At 34.8% G+C, this 17,501-nt stretch overlaps 1 protein-coding gene across 1 annotated transcript; it reads left to right on the forward strand.

Moving 5' to 3' along the window:
- The first annotated feature begins 11,409 nt into the window (after nucleotides 1-11,409).
- Tfb4 (transcription factor B4) lies at nucleotides 11,410-15,268 on the forward strand. The gene is made up of 9 exons (XM_076130456.1): nucleotides 11,410-11,572; nucleotides 11,780-11,960; nucleotides 12,359-12,457; nucleotides 12,665-12,761; nucleotides 13,101-13,217; nucleotides 13,548-13,676; nucleotides 14,204-14,339; nucleotides 14,777-14,813; nucleotides 15,146-15,268. The coding sequence occupies exons 1-9, from the start codon at nucleotides 11,557-11,559 to the stop codon at nucleotides 15,207-15,209; spliced, it is 876 nt and encodes a 291-aa protein (XP_075986571.1). The 5' UTR covers nucleotides 11,410-11,556; the 3' UTR covers nucleotides 15,210-15,268.
- Nucleotides 15,269-17,501: the final 2,233 nt, after the last annotated feature.

Here is a 17,501-nt window from a genome sequence, read left to right on the forward strand (position 1 = left end):
ATGTTAATATAAATACTCCAACGACAATCTACTAATGATTCTCGTTATATGTTACCTGTGGTACTTTTTGTTTCACAGAACAGACGCCACTGAAGAACTCGAGACATTTTTACAATTAAAAGTATTAAAACAATCTATAGGAAGTCTTAATGAGCTATTGTGGGATTCATTGATATTGAGTTAGAAAATTAATTGTGTGAACATTTGTTTCTTTGCGAGTTTTATTAGATTTTTATGACGTGTACCATTGATTGGTGCCGACAAATGCATCCACGATAGGAATTAGAAATGGTATGCTTTTCTCTTGTTAATTATATCATAATCTATGATACTGTTTTCCTGGTGTCAACAATTATTCGGTTTTTATCTGTACATGTCAACAATGTGAGACAATAGGATTGTCTATTGATGGTTTTGTTTTCATTTTCGACATGCAATATTTTTTTAATTACGTTCTGAGCCAATCCACTTAGGTAAATAGATGTATAACACAAATGAACACACATTTTCAGGATAATCGACTCATAATATTAATAAAATAAAAGAAAAATTGCTACAAAATTATTTTATTTCAGCATAATCGATTGTAAAATTAGAAGCACCTTTACGACATGACTCTCATAAGGGTGGCACGATTCTAATCACAAAAAGCCCAGTGTTATTGGCTAAAAGCCAGACAGTATGTCTGACAGAAGCAGTGTATTATCAAATATTAATAGAGGTGCACTTCTGTGAATGCCTCCCTGAACGAAACCCGCAGAGTCATTGTGTTCCCTCGTTCATTCACTAATATAACTAAACTCATTCTCGTATACACTGGATTACAAGTTTTGATCCTTTCATAATATAGAAAAGAAATAGCTTTTGAGTAATCGTAAGTATTATTGAATAATAGGCTAGGTTTCGACTGTTTTGTGATACATTGTCGTAGCATTTAAGGGTACCTATAATGATAACAGTAGAATGTACTAAGCAAGAAAGTCAAACAAATTGCTCTTGATTTTGATTAAGCCGTTGCTGAAAGTTTAGTGTCTATAATGTAATAATTTAGCAATACAATAACAACATTTTGCGCCAAAGTTTTTAAACGATCAATACGTGTTAATCCTTCAATATAATAGCCTGAACAGCTACATTATTTGCAAAATACGGTGCGCCAATTTTTTCTTAGAATATAAGGGCCATAAAACCTATGTTTTGACGACGACTGCCCACAGAGTTACTTATAAAGCCATTTCAATTTTGAGTTATGGCACGTAATGACGAATTTGATCTTTTAAACGTTGACATTATAAATAATTATCCCACTTTCCGTGTGTCGTAATAAAAGGTACTTTCAATGCGCCAATCAGAATGGAACTTAAAAAAAAGAATGTCAGAGTTTTCTGTGAGTTGGTAGTACTGGAATATCTTGACATTTCTCCACATTGTCCCAGGGTGCAGTGTGCAGCCGCGAGTGACGCGCCATCTCATCGATTTTATTGGATACAATTGACGGGCCTTTGTTTGCAAATATGCACTTTAGTGTTACTTTTCTTTGGTTTTTACAAACAATTATCGATAAATAATGGTTCAGCTTCATCGCTTTTAACGATATGTTCCCATTTTCACTGCAACAAAGTAACTTAAAGCAGTATTAAGCTGTAGGTCGGTCGTTATTATTTTTATAAAATAAAATTACGACGTAGACTGTAAAGAATCGCATTTAAAAAAAACAATACCTTGAATAATTTTGAAAGTAAAATTCCCTACCATGGTCATTTGCATAACATTAATGATGTTTTCATTCGAGTTCATTCTGAATATCGATGGGGACGTTTTTTCTGCATGTGTATGCAAAGCACCACATTTGCATCCTCCGAAACCACATTCGGCCTAATTTGGATGCGTCCGCTATCTCCGTCCAAATCGTTAAAATGCACGCACGGTAGCGAGAACGGTTTAAAACACAAAACAATAAATAAATAACGAGAACAATAAATATAATTAAAAACGACAAAAAGCGTCCGTTCGCATGACGCGGGTACAAACGGGTGCGCGCTCTCGACGACTCTATATTAACGATACCAACACAACCCAAATTCCATAAACGAAACTCTACTTTATCGAATACTATTAGGACTCGATTTACAATGCTGAAAATCGATATCCCTTCAACATTTTGTCACCGGCACGTCACGTTTCCGAACGCTCCTCATTAGAGATTTTTATTTTTAAATAGTCGCCGTAGGGTCGAGTATCCTGTGCATCCTGCTGGGAGTTTTTTAAATTCGAAATTGGAATTTAAACGAGATGACGTTTCTTTATTGCGTTCGATTCCGTTGAAGCGATTCTAGACGCGTTCATCCCTCGATGGACGTCGATAGAGATGAGAATCGGATGTGAGGAGGCATCAAGTTTGACAGATCTCCGAAGTGTGTCCGTAAGTTTGGTCTATGACAGGTCGGAAGCCAGAGGTCCTAATAAGGTCCGAGATGGAGGAGTAATGGGTTATCTGAGTTGTCGCGCTGTCCCAAATTTATTGCACCAATTAGTAGAGTCCACGTAGAAGGGGTTTATCGGGAGTTTCGATCGCGCTCTATTTGGGAGGTAACGGTCGATAATGGTCGAATTTCGGGGAACGCTCCTTTGATTTTTTCCACAACTATGGAAGACATTTTCGGAAGCGAGAATGTAACAAGTTAATTGGGTAAAAATATTCCGAGAGCGACACATGGTGGGTGCTTATAGAGATCATTACGAGCACAGATTAATTAGAAAGCTACCGGAGTTGATCTTATAACCGGCCCGGGAGATAACTGAGTAATACTGTGTAGCCAATTACTACGTATCTTATTATTACGACTGTTTCTAGAATTGTTGGTGCTTCAAAATCTTATTTAACTCAGATAGGTATCAAGTTAAGTCATCAAACATTATCGTACTGTTTAATATGTAATTAAAGAGATTTAAATGATATACTTATCGTGAATATAATTTAACCTGTTATGATTTAATTTTATTTGAATAGGGGATTACCGGAGGAAAGATTCCGTGAATATCAACATCAAGCTAATCAATCTAAAAGCATTAAGAGTAAGAAGTCAATTTTCTACAAAACAAGAAGCTCTATCAAGTAATAGAACACAAAACTACACTACACTACACTAGACTGGGTACCTAAATAAAATATATTTATGGGTCTGAAATTAGTATACCTATCTATTATAATTTCGCCGCACCGAATGTAGAGCGCTTAGCGAATTGCAATTGCAATTATAACACAATCAATACATTAAGTGTAATTGGCGATTTCCCAAACTTAAACTAGTTTTTTTTTAAATAAGCTAACGGTATTTAGTTCACTATTTAGTGTGTTAAAACACGTAATCTATACTAATATTATAAAGCTGAAGAGTTTGTTTGTTTGTTTGTTTGAACGCGCTAATCTCGGGAACTACTGGTCCGATTTGAAAAATTCTTTCAGTGTTAGATAGCCTATAGATTACTGGTACTCTGCTCCTATTGGTCGTAGCGTGATGATATATAGCCTATAACCTTCCTCGATAAATGGGCTATCTAACACTGAAAGAATTTTTCAAATCGGACCCGTAGTTCCTGAGATTAGCGCGTTCAAACAAACAAAAAACAAACAAACTCTTCAGTTTTATAATATTAGTATAGATTTAGGCAAAAACACTGACTGCAAAATATGTTGAATATCGACTAAAACTATTCTTTTTTATAAATTGATCTTCCGAGATATTGCAATTAAGGAAACATGTAAAAGATTGTAATCGAAGCAGTAAGAACTTAAGAAATACGTGCACTTGAGAACCTATTTGATACTTTTTAAATTAGCTTGCATTTAAGTGTTTGACATGTTGTTATTTAACAAAAATATAAAAGAGACCGAATGAAAAAAAAACATAAAACAATTTTTTGTAGAAACATGGACATTTTATGTTCATTGACATCCACTGTGGTCGCAAAATGGATTAAAAAAATACTATTTTAGTTAGCCTTTACTATGCCTTTATTTAATCTAGAGCGATAGAGTCGTGTATAAAATTGTACCTACCCAGGTACAATGATTTAATTGATACCTGCTAAAACAAGCAGAAACCATGCCTAGAGAACACTACACACAGAAATTATTAATTTCTACAACGAATTATTAATTTTGACTACTATTTCCCATCTACTGCAAAATGTAAACTACACTGGGGTCTGTGGGATATGGCCGATTAGAATTCATCTGCGTTATTATAATCATATTGCTACAACTAATCCACGCTGTCGCGGAGGGTGATGATTAATGGCTGATCATTATCTAAATGTAAAATGGCATTACATTATAAGTTTTGATTAAGCTGGCCTGGACATTATTTATTTAATTACATTATTTCTCCTTTTTTTAAATGTTGTCTATGACTACATTTCACTTCGTCGTGCGGTTGGTACCTCCTACGAAAAAAAGAATGAATGTTAATAAAAAATGACAAAAGACGTTCCAAATATAAAATCCATTTTATGGTAAAATTCATCATCACATTCTGAAATCCCACGGGATAATAAAATGAAGACATTATAGACTACTTGACAATACGCAGTGTAGGCAGTCCACTCATTGGACATTCTTTTTTGCATTTTGTGAATGAATGAACCTTTTATGAATGAATCTATTTATTACTTTTTTTCCACCTGTGCAATAGAGTTTTCGGACGATAAAAATTTGTATTGTTGTGTATTATTATTTATGATCTTAAGATATTTTTTGTGAGGGACGTGGAGCATTCGAGAGCATTAACAAAAAATGTAGTACGGCTATTAACGGTGAAAAATATTATGAATGAGTCGAATGGATTATGGTTTATTGCTTTAGTAAAATTATGTAAGTATATTAAAAGTCGCATCAGAATGCATTCCACGTTTTATCGTTATGTTATTATTACATTTTAATATTTACTTAAAATATTTAGTTAATTAATGTTATAGAAAGAATTAACCATCTAGTTAGCCGTACTCTGAAACAAATTCGAGCAATTTCATACATATACCTACCTATTATTATATTTTTTACAACCACAATAGACGGCACAGCACAATTAAATTGTCCTTCAGGACGCCTACGCTGACCTCAGTTCTTATTAAGTTCTACAGATTTTTTTTCTTTTTCTATATTCATAATAATAGTGTCCTAAAAAATATCGCAACAACCAACTGCTACAATATTCCCACGAAACTACGACAACAAATAATGACCAATGGAGTTGACCGGCGGGACATCGACCGCAGCCAAACAGCCTTCGTTTATAAACCAATGGCGCGAAAGTAATCTCATACAGGTCGCCAATCGAAACGAGACAATTTGAAAATCTCCCACGTGAATGAAGAATACTTCTCAATAGTGTGAATAATAAGATACCTGACCGATGACATGCTTTTGACACGGTTAATTTGTTCAAAGGTCCGCCTTTCGATTTTTTACCAGACATTTTTATGTAACATAAGGTGATGTGGAGAAATGAAAAAAGAGTTTTTTTATTTGCTCATAAGTAGGTGTTGGTACTCTTCTATCTAGACCTAGGATTTACTAAATGAACAGTTTAAATTATTAAAAAAAAACATGGCTGGCATTTTAAATCCCTTAACCCCTTATCTCATACCTGCATAATTTATCAATGAAAATACAAATCACGTTATTCCCTCATCGTAAAAAAAACAAAATCATTAAACTTAACTAATTGAACATGTCACGGATCGTAACACAAGAAAAGAATAAAGTGTAACACAAATATCATATTATCATAGTAAAATTTTGTCGGAATAATCTCGGTAAACGACGGAGGCGCACCCTCATGAATAAAACTAGCTGGTGTATAAATTCAAATTTCCTCTCCTCCACACGCTCATTTCCATATCTCGGCCGCTCTCCCCCTATGCTTTATTATTAAAACTCCAGTGCAAAAACCGACACCCAAGTTATTCGCTATCTACATTCGGAAATGGCATTATCGGCCGCGCGGCCCGAGGCGCACACGTCTCAGCCAATAGGGCATTCTTATCAGAAAATGACTCATTTCAAATGACAGAGTGTTCTAAAACACATTCAAATAGAAAACGCCGTAACGATCGCCGAACACAAGTAACAAATTTAAACTTTGTTTCGAAGTAGACTCGGTTTAGTTTGGAATGTTGTTCGGTTGTTCAGTTAAGGCCCGTAAAATGGGGACTCTCGTAGCGAGAGGAAATTGGAATAAGAAAATTTGGGGTGTAAAATGAAAGATAGACGAGTGCTAATTTCCGGCTATTACTACGTCTCTTTCTTTCCCGCACATTTATTGCGGGGAACGTATTTGGGGGTGGCCTATCACTGTCTTTTTCTAACGTATAGGGACTTTACTATTTAATAGAGCGTATGGTGTAATGTTATGTGTGTTTGGAAAATTGTGTGTATCGAGTTACCGTTTGGTTACGTTTTTCTTTCGATATAACAGGCATTATTTCAATTGCTTTACGTTTTGTTCGATTCAATATGTGATTATTGAAAGTTTCATGTTAAAGTCTATAACACCAAAACCCAGTGTACAAACTCTACAAAAACAATATAGTTAGAATTAACATGCAACAGTTAGTAGTGGCAAAGCTAAAAAGTTATATCAATGCAGTCGCAGTTCCATTTCAGTAAACAACATTAAACTCAAAGTATCGAGTCTCAAGCGAGCTTCAGATAACTTTATTCAGCATCGCAATAATATGATTGAGCGTCAATATCTGTGCGGTTCGCGCCGGCCCAGTCCTCAATAGCAAATGACAAGTGCGACCGCGTTGCGTCAAACGCTACCGGAATCTATCGACTACCCGCAAACAATTCGCCTCGCCGCCGACTATATTCTATTGAGGCAACTTTGGTAGCGAAATTATTGCACAGAGGCTTCATTGCACAGCGGAAAGCGGTTTAGAGTTAAACAAATATTACACAAATAACTCAATGAGTTCCCGCAAGTCGTAAATAAGATTGAAATTGACTTTAACAGCTCCGTTGAGGTTTGAGGTGTTTGAACAGACAATATTTTAATACATTAGGATGAGTTTACAACGCAATTGACTGCCGAGTGGGGTGATATCGGTAATGGAGAAACTATGAAGCGTCTGCGAGAACAACAGACTCTCCTTTGTTCTTGGTACAAAGTTTTAAAGCTAACGGACATGAATATCGCGTTCAGTTTTCGAATGAACAACTTTGAACTAATGTTCAGTTCTATTAACAGATTAACACTAAATCTGTTGTAGTTTTAAATACAAAATGTATTTTGGTTTACAATAAATAAAGGGGGAGCATCAAACCTCAGTACGGTTGTATCTTAATCGCTTCCCCGTGAAATGCGATACGAAGTTATCGAGGAGCTATTAACACGTTGTATTGGGTCGATAAATGAAATCCCGTCACCCCTTGTTTATTTTCTATTATAGCTCGTAATACGATTGTTCGGAATATAATATTTGTTTTTGATACAAAGTCAATTTACTTTTCAGCATCGTGAGTACAATTTCAAACAATACATTGTCTACAAAGAAGACTGATATGAGCACAAAAAATAAAAAATATCACTCTTAGCTCCTGCAATTAAATTTTTATAAAAATAAGGAACATAAAACAAATCTTATCAAATTAAAGTTCTTGTCCGATAAAAAGCAGGGCGCTACAATTAATTCAAATCGATTTCCACTTAAGCAAACGTTCGCCGCGAATGATCAGAATTTCAAATTCAACTTTCAGAAAACGCGGCCAGCATGGTGTAAAGGTTCTTTTTTGATTCCAATATGCCATTTAAACGGAACGCGCCAAAAGAAATAGTAGTTGCAGCCGAGTTAGGTTGGCCAGTCTGATACTATCTTGGCAGTTGGCACACCTGACCGACGCTAATTGGACAATAAATCAATTCTTACCCGCTTCTTATTGGCGAATCGTGGCATTCCAATATTGAAAATTTGGCCGCGCGATATTGACAACATGATAAAAAACAATAGGCGGTTATCTTTTTCTTTTGTGTTCATCTCTGGACTCCGGTTCTTATTAAGGCTGAATCGTTTTATATTTTGTTTGTGTCAGACCCAATGTCTTATCGGTTAGACAATTTGTTTTTGGGAGCTCGTTATTGAATTATTAATATTGATATTTTGTACACCCAATTGATATTAGATACGTTTGAAATAAATCATGTGCCATTGTTATATTTTAATAAAATTGTAGGAGCGTTATAATCGGAATAAATAACATAAATGCAGCGGAGAGCGCGGGCGTCATCCATTATTAGAGTTATTAACAAAACGGAACGCGCGCCCGGCTAATCTGGGCGAGCTCTGAGCGTAATTAAATTCTCAGAACAAGCGAGCTATTAAAGCGAAACGGTAGCGCGACGCCCATTACGAAACGGAACGTGCATAATTATTTCGTTCCCGCCTTTTTTTCTTATTCTCATTTTGATTTTCGAAAGCCCGCGCTAATGTACCGTCGCTGCCCTCTGGCACGAAGCCTTGTAAACAATGTTCTCGTAAAATCTTATTCAATTACCGTCCGCCTTCACTTAATATACTGATTAGTTTTCGAACTGTTAATTATATACAGATGCAAAGGACCGTGAAAATTAATAAATACTTTACAGAGTAATGTCGTTGGAATTTTGTAATGCCTGTACTTATCCAGGACAAGTTGCTGGATATGTAAAGTCTGCTCGAACAACAGCGCGAGCAAAAACTGGCAAGTTTTTCTATCGAAGCGGACCACCAAGACATTCAAATGAGGCATATCATTAGCCGTACATAAACAATGTCGTAAAATGACAGGTAGCAGAGCTTGTCACATCCTTCGTATAATATTATTCATGTGGTGTTATCGTCTCGACTCATCTACCGTTCGTCGTACTGTTAACATGTATTTTGACAGATGACATAAGTTTGGCGCCGTATCGCCGGTTTGTCATCTCGCTACGATGAAATACAATTCGGATGTAATAATAAGCTCCCGTCTTACGTTCGTTGATAAACGGAGTGGTGTAAATCAACGTAATGGTGTTGTTTCGATGTCACCTATTCACCAAATAGCTTTGTCCTACCATCGTTTTACGTGTTTTGTTCTTTAATAGATGTAATAGAAATCAAATAATAATGGACATTAAGATCTCCCTATTCAATTCTGTCACTCAGGTCACTAAATCTATAACTATTTCAGAAACGAATACAGTACAAATACACACACCGGACCACTGCTGATATTGCTACTGCACCCCTTCTAGACTAAGGCCCCAAATTTACATTAAATGTTTAATATTATACTGAGGACATATCCATATATGGACTTTGAAGTTCTGAAAATGGAGGAGAAAAATGTGGGTACCGTTTCTCAAATGACTAAACTGACACTTGACATTTATTTTGCTAATGATGGTACACCTGCCAATTGTCATGCAAATATTTTTAGTTCACTCTTTCCGTTTTCACGCTATTCGTACTCTATGGTTCACTCTGCAAAAAAAACATGATTTTACATAATTTTGTAAACAAAACAACGCATATTCCAAGAAGCAGTCAACACGAAAGGCATTAAAATAACCGATTTTAATGCACCCACTCGAAATAAGTCCACCCAATTCTTTAGCCGCGATGGTTATCATGCCCCGCACGAGTCAAACCGATGGGTGTCGGTACAAAGAATGATGTATCTGCCTCTATTTCTCCTCATAGACAAGCATGCTAAGAATGCGCATTTGACAAATATGTATCGGACCACAACTGACATCTGTCCGCAGGTGCTCTCTAAACAATTATTTAAATTAATAAATCCTACACTGTGATGACATGCGATGGTATTTAATATTATTTAGTTTGATTAATTATTTGTTGTTATGTTTTTACAATAAGTTCACTTGAGGTGAATCAAGTTAATCCTGCACTGTCCGTGGTCGTATCGCTTGATAAGGACGCCTATAAGTCCCTAATTAATTACGTTTTTAGTGGCAACATGGCCATTATATTTATTTTCAATTCTAAAGATGTTAGAAAAGTATCGGGCTCACAAATATTACATAATACCTAAATAGGCACTCAGTTGTGGACAACCCTTGCAATCAATGGTATCTTAAGAATCTTTATAAGTTCAAGAAATCTGTACGCAAGAACGTAATTCACGTAGAATCGCATTCTTACGTACCTACCGATGCAAATTAAAAAGTGTAGGCGTCTAAACAAAAAATATAATAGCAACGTGCTTTACACAGATACGAGACACTATCAAAGGAACTACACAAGGCGCATTAACTTTTTTTATCATAAAGTGCGTATGCAAAAGAAATGTTCTCCCAGGTAATATTCGGACGTAGAACAGTTGCCATGTTGCCTCTGTCATAATCCAGTGGTGAGTAGTGGTGACTACTTAGATTTGAACACAACCTCGCGCGAGGTCAAATACAGCAATATAGGGCTGACGGATTTATTATAGGTATTAAGGTTTGGTCCTAAGTAATTATAACTATAATCGACAATACGCAGCTTGGACTCGAAATAATATTTTTCTTGCTTGGGCGTTTGCAGACTGGGTTGTAATTAAGTACATAATTTTATCAAAAAGCTGCATAATTAAATTCAAAATCGTTTAACTTACTAAGTGTAACCAGACCTTAGGGTTTATGTTGATATCCTGGAGACAGGATAATTAAGAAAATGAGCCTAACATCAGCAGTTTTTGCTTGTTGCAGAGCTATGCTAATGAATATAACAAAAAACACATTTTATCAAAGAATAGTCCTTATATGTAATTCACCCTCATTTGCATAATAAGGACTATCTTCTCAGAATAATGAAACACTATTTTCCTCATAGCGATCTATTTATTCATTTGCGTTAAACTCAATAACGACTTATAGCCCAACAACATAGTAAAGAACCTTGCAGTAAGGTTTGCCGCTGGCGAAGGTACACTAAATCCAGAATTTAGAACATCAGTGACCCATAGACTTATGTAGCTAACTAAGCTCTTTTTAATACATTTACTTTATTCTGGAATATCTTAAACCCATTAAGTATGATAAGTTGCGCATGCCAAGACTCTCTAATAAGTTGTCGGATTATAACAGATTTCCGTTTGGTTTCACCTGTGACAAATGAAGGTTTTAGCATTTTTATAATATTCATTATCGTGGTACCTACGTACCGTAATTTGATATTTTTTCCCCGCCGAGAACCTTCTGCTTTAATTAAATCTGAAGTAAACAGAGTTAATATATGGATCCAGTATATTCATTATTCTATCTACTTTATCTACCTACAATGTCATTTAATACTTTCTACCAAAACGAATATCACTAACAAAAATCACCAATTTTTAGAAGTTGCAACATTTAGTAATCTGTCATTTGTCATATAGTAACTGTCAAGCACGCAACAAACAAGTTTTATTGTCAAACAAATAATTTTCGTCTATTTGCTTGAAAATATATACTATTCATATAATTACACAGAAATAATTACTTACTCGTTGCTAGATATTAATTATTACTACTAAAGATCTCTCATAAAATGGCTGACGATGAATGTAAGTTGTAAAATAACCTTAAAAATTGTATCGGTTTTCTTACCGCAAATAAAATCCCCGTTTATATTATTAAACTATTCTACTTCAGATGTATGTTCTTTAGTAATCGTACTTAACTTGTACAATGCGTACCTATGTATATTTGCGGTATAAATATCGAAAAAGGAATTCCAAACAAAACATAGATAATCTGTTTTATTTTTTCAGTGCCTTCGGATAGTAGCCTGCTAGTAATAATAGTAGATACAAACCCAAATCAGCGGTATATTACTGAAGATCCTAAAGTGTTAACAAACTGTCTAGATGCTGTCATTGCATTTGCTAACTCACACTTGATGCAGAAATCAAGAAATGAACTAGCTGTTATTGGATGCCATTTTCATAAAAGGTATGTGTTATTAAAGGTATACATCAGTATTTTTCAAGAAGGGTTGATGGCACGTAAGTGGCCAGTTGTATTAAAATAGTTTGAAGTTCCTTTACAACATGTTTTTGAGTGAAAACATGTGCCGACCCTACAAAATGTTAGTTAGGCACAAGAAAAAGAAGCTAATATTTATAAATCTATAATAACAGATCAGGAACTGAGAAGATTTATTGTTTATTAATTTAACTTGTTGTCTAGCCTACACTTGACTCTTATAAAAGTTTAATGCAAACTTTGTTCCATAGATATTTTGAATAGTCTTAAAAGTTCCCTCTTTTAGTTCTTTATCTTCTTGTATATCAAAGATGATTAATAAGTCATCATAACATAACTAATAAATTTATTTTGTAATTTTTCAGTGAATACCTGTACCCATCACCAGGAAAACCTCTGGATGTGAGACAAATTGATGGACAATATGAACTGTTTACATTAGTTGAAAAAACTATTAAAATGAGGTGAGATATTTTTCCATATTACCAGCATTCACCCTTTTTTTCTGCCCTTCCCATGTATTGAATACATAGACAAAATTTCATCCAATTCCTTTTGAAGTTTTACTAAACCTTCATGATTAAATGCCATATGATAACACTCTTTGAGTAAAAGTGTATTTTTATAACATAAATTTTTTAATATGTATTACATGTTTTTTTTTATTATAGGCTAGTAAATCTAATAAAAAGTCAGCCACAAGAAGATAAACCTGGAGAGTCTTTATTAGCTGGTGCTGTTGCTATGGCTCTTTGTTTTATTGCTAAGGTAAGACACCTATGTTCCATTCTTGGTAATTTTTGTATACAAAAACAAACCTAATAAGCAGTCATGGTCATTCTGATACTGTTACAAAGTTTTCCAGAACAAGTCTTTTATTTTACTTGGTAAGTAAGTCGTTAATAAAACTAAGCTATATATTTGAATAACAAATGGTTTTCTGAAACTGTAGAGAACTTATTTCTGATATCATGCTACTAACTTTCTGATATATTATAATACTACTAACAATATGCGTGGAATATTCCATTGGCCCCCAATGTACTTAAATATTATCCAGCATAACCCATGTTTTAAGTATTTTGTTAATAAGTCTTTTTGTTTCAGTTTCGTCGTGAAGCTCCCCCTGGCTTGCGTATGAGCAGTCGCATCCTCATTGTGACTGGCAGCAGTGACACGGCTGCACAATACATCAACTATATGAACGTGTTCTTTACTGCACAGGTAAATATAATTCATTAATGTAATCATTAACCAATTATAAAGTCTACTTTGAGCATAAATGTCCTAAAATAAGTTTCAGTTCTAATTTGTAAGAATAAACCTTACTCACTGTATTGAGTATATACTTGATTTAAATTAGGGACATGGAATTTTAAGAATCATTTTGACGATTCCCACATTCATGCTGGTATACAAACATATGATAGGAATGGACACAAGTATTAGTGTGATCCTTATATTGGTTCTTATCTCTCTTGAAACTGTTATTAAGTGAAAGAATCCTTCGATAGTCTCTAGAGCTGTTCTAAACCATATATTCTCTTCTTACAGAAACAGCAAGTGTTGATCGACGTGTGCTCGCTGGACAAGCACTTGAGCCTGCTACAACAAGGCTGTGACATCACTGGGGGACTTTACCTCAAAGTGCCGTCTTTAGAAGGACTTTTACAGTATCTATTGGTCAGTATTTTTGTAAACTAATATTTTTCTTCTAAGGGTTAGAAAACCGCGTACTATGACTTTTTCGTTCGGTTTACTAACACATTATTTGCTTGGCCATGCGCCATGGAGAACTGAAGATTAGTCACTTGTGTGATTTTCAGCTCGCAACAGGAACCACCTGCCTGACGGCAAACCAAAACCTTACTACGTACTTAAATCTAGTTACTAGAGTTTATTATTGCCAAGCGTTTAATATACTAACAGTAATACAGTTTTTCTCATCTAAAGAAAACTTAGAATTCAGTTTTACCCATTACTGGCCCACTGCTGGGCGAGGGTCTCCTCCCGTTATGAGGGAGGGGTTAGGCCTTGAGTCCATCACGCTGACCAATTGCGGGTTGGGGGCTATAGTTGGGGATATACAAATAGGTTTTTATAATAGGGGATATATAAATTTGTTTATTATTCATATATGTAATAATATGTATGTGTGTAATTTGTTTATTATTCATATATGTAATATTATGTATGTGTGTAATTTCCAGTGGGTGTTTTTACCGGAGTGTTCGGAGCGCACTAAACTAGTGTTGCCAGGTCGAGGACGCGTGGACTACCGCGCCGCTTGCTTCTGCCACCGGGAACTGCTCACTATTGGCTACGTGTGCTCTGTATGTCTTAGTGGTACGTTACAACCTGATTGATAATCTATCACCCAGTTTCTGAGGTACATTTAGCGGTACTACCATTGCGTCGGGAGGTCGTGGGTTCGATTCCCACACGGAACAATTATTAGTGCTATTCGGTATTGGTTCGGGTCTGGTTGTTCTTTGTAACCGTTGTTTGTAAATGTCCCTGCGACATAAGAGTAATTCTTAGTGCGGGAGTAGTCTCTTTTGCCTCGGAAACCGGGCAAATATGCATTGTATCTGGCCTGAATACTGTAGATTGCGACAATGTTGCGCAATTGACATATCAATTATGCAAGTCAAGAGGGATAAATTGGTAATATCATTAACAGTCTGATTCGACCCTAAAAACACAATTTGTCAGAGGAAAATAAATCTTGGTTGTAAGTCGTTATGGTTTATATTGATTGAGCTGTGTATTTTTTGTTTCAGTGTTCTGCAAATTTAGTCCCATATGTACAACATGCCAGTGAGTATTTCATAGTATTTAATTTATTTATCAAAAATTTTATTTACTTATAAATCTATGACAACACAATAAAGTGACCAGAATAACTTGAGTTAATTGAGTATGTCCAAAACGATAACTAATAAATAAATTTAACCCATTAATGTCCCACTGCTGGGCAAGGGTCTCCTCCCGTAATGAGGGAAGGGTTAGGCCTTGAGTCTACAATGCTGGCCGATTGCAGGTTGGGGACTTTGCATACCTTGAAGAACTGTTCTAAAGAACTCTCAGGCATGCAAAACAAAACAATATCCAAAACAATATTGTAGTAAAATGTTTTTGTATGATTTCAGTACGGTGTTCAAGATCGGCGGGCCTCTTCCTATCAAGCCAAAGAAAAAGAAAATGAAGGTCTAATACTGCGATACCATTGTTTCAACTTGTAACTGTAAATATACACGATAAGATTATCCGTATTGAACGAGTTTCATTCAAACTTGCGGTTACATATTTCTTATTTGTTTCATGTTTCTAACACATACAGTTTTACTCGAATAGAGTTGTGAGTTTTGCTAAAAATGATGGCATGATCGAGTAAAATTCGTTAAGTTTGATGCCTCAAAGTTGGGACTTTTGCGGTTCATACAATTATTTTTACTTAATTATTATGTAACACTATCGCACTTTGCAGTAAATACGGAGTTTTAGAGCCAGGTGTCTATAAGAAATATTGAACCAAAAATAAATCCTTATCGATTTCCGTTTACAGACGCCCGTACGTCTACAAAATTCAATTAGGGAAATTTTGAAGGACGTAATTCATCAGGTTAAATTTATTACGTATCAGAAATCACTGATCATTAGATAAGCATTTAAATTATTAATAAGTAGTGCTATCTAGATTTGCAGAACACCTACTATCACACGGTTTTTAAATTGATACTGAATTTCCCGCATTCTATTATATGAAGAAAGTCAAAAGCAAATAAAGCTATTTTTTAACCCATGACTGTTACTATACATGTGTAATAGGATTGGTATCAAACTAAGTAGGTACTTAATAAAATTATTTTTCAAGTAAGAGAATGAGATGCATCTACTAAGATTGGTCTTATTGCTTACTGCCTTTGCAAGTGCAAAATTTTATATCTTCGTATGAACAAAGTCGTGTTTTTATCAAAAATTGATCGAGTCTACTTTTATTTTTTATTTGAGTTCGTCTTTTATTAGCTGGCAAAACCTAAGTACCTACCTACTACAGACAGGTTCTACTTTTGTCCGAAAAGAATGACACAGCAAAAAAATAATAAATATCTATTTAGGTAGGACTAAATTACACTAGTCCCAAAAATTAAGGGATATAAAAAAAGAATCCAAATTTTTGGGTGATTTTCAACAAGCTGTAACTCCAAGGAAAATGGTCGTACAGAAAAAATAAAAAAAACAAATTGTAGCTTCAAGTGTCTAATTTTTAGATATGACCATGAAATTTTTTTGTCATGGCCAGGTCTGGAGAAATCCAACGAAAACTACCAAAAAAAAATTTTTCAAAATTTTTTCCCTTCTAAAAAAAGGTCCACGGGCTTCAAAATTTTTTTTTTGATTCTTTCGTTCTAAATTTCTTTTAGAAAATTTAATCCTCTTTAATTTGCCGTATTCAAAAAGCCTGTACGACGATTTGCCACGGAGTTATCGTCAATCAAAGCAAAAAAGTTATTTTTGACTTTGATATTCAATAACTCCGGAAATAACGATCGTACAGGAAATCAAAGGAGGGTTTTGAAAACTGCACAATATTCTCTATAAGAAAATGTAAACATCTTCTAAGAAAAAATTTTTTTTTGAATTGAAACCTCGTACTGAAAAAAAGACAAAAATTCGCGAAATTAAGGATATTTGGATAACTTGGTATAACTTTGGATAAAATCGATGAACGAAGAATATAATCGGTAATTTTTCAACCTCAAAGTGTCCCCTAATATCCCTCAAAAATTCAAAGCGCTGCGATTTTTTTTTCATTGTGCCCCGAAGCTTCAAATTTTTTGTTGTTGCAAAAATCACCATTGTGAGCAATTTTGTGATTTTTATTCATTTTTTTAATAAACATTTTTTTTTCTCTCTAAAATCTTTATTTTTTCGATTAAAAAGGAAATCGCAAAACGAGAGATCGTCTATCGCTGCCATGAAGTCAAAATCGAGATTCGTCAGTCCATAAGACACTGGTCCACTGTCTACGACCCCAATCGTGATGGTCATGCGCATAAGCTAATCGGGCTCGACGATGTCGTGGAGTGAGCATAGGCACGCGATTTGATTTTTAATGGAAAAAATAAAGATTTTAGAGAGAGAAAAAAATGTTTATTAAAAAAATGAATAAAAATCACAAAATTGCTCACAATGGTGATTTTTGCAACAACAAAAAATTTGAAGCTTCGGGGCACAATGAAAAAAAAATCGCAGCGCTTTGAATTTTTGAGGGATATTAGAGGACACTTTGAGGTTGAAAAATTACCGATTATATTCTTCGTTCATCGATTTTATCCAAAGTTATACCAAGTTATCCAAATATCCTTAATTTCGCGAATTTTTGTCTTTTTTTCAGTCCGAGGTTTCAATTCAAAAAAAAAATTTTTCTTAGAAGATGTTTACATTTTCTTATAGAGAATATTGTGCAGTTTTCAAAACCCTCCTTTGATTTCCTGTACGATC

Source organism: Anticarsia gemmatalis, chromosome 24 (assembly GCF_050436995.1).
Source record: "Anticarsia gemmatalis isolate Benzon Research Colony breed Stoneville strain chromosome 24, ilAntGemm2 primary, whole genome shotgun sequence".
NCBI lineage: Eukaryota > Metazoa > Arthropoda > Insecta > Lepidoptera > Erebidae > Anticarsia > Anticarsia gemmatalis.

What these genes read in the sequence shown, in the direction of transcription:
- Tfb4 (XM_076130456.1), top strand. An exon ending in GAAAAAACTATTAAAATGAG is followed by an intron (nt 12,458 to 12,664) that starts GTGAGATATTTT and finishes TTTTTATTATAG; the next exon opens with GCTAGTAAATCTAATAAAAA. An exon ending in ACGTGTTCTTTACTGCACAG is followed by an intron (nt 13,218 to 13,547) that starts GTAAATATAATT and finishes CTCTTCTTACAG; the next exon opens with AAACAGCAAGTGTTGATCGA.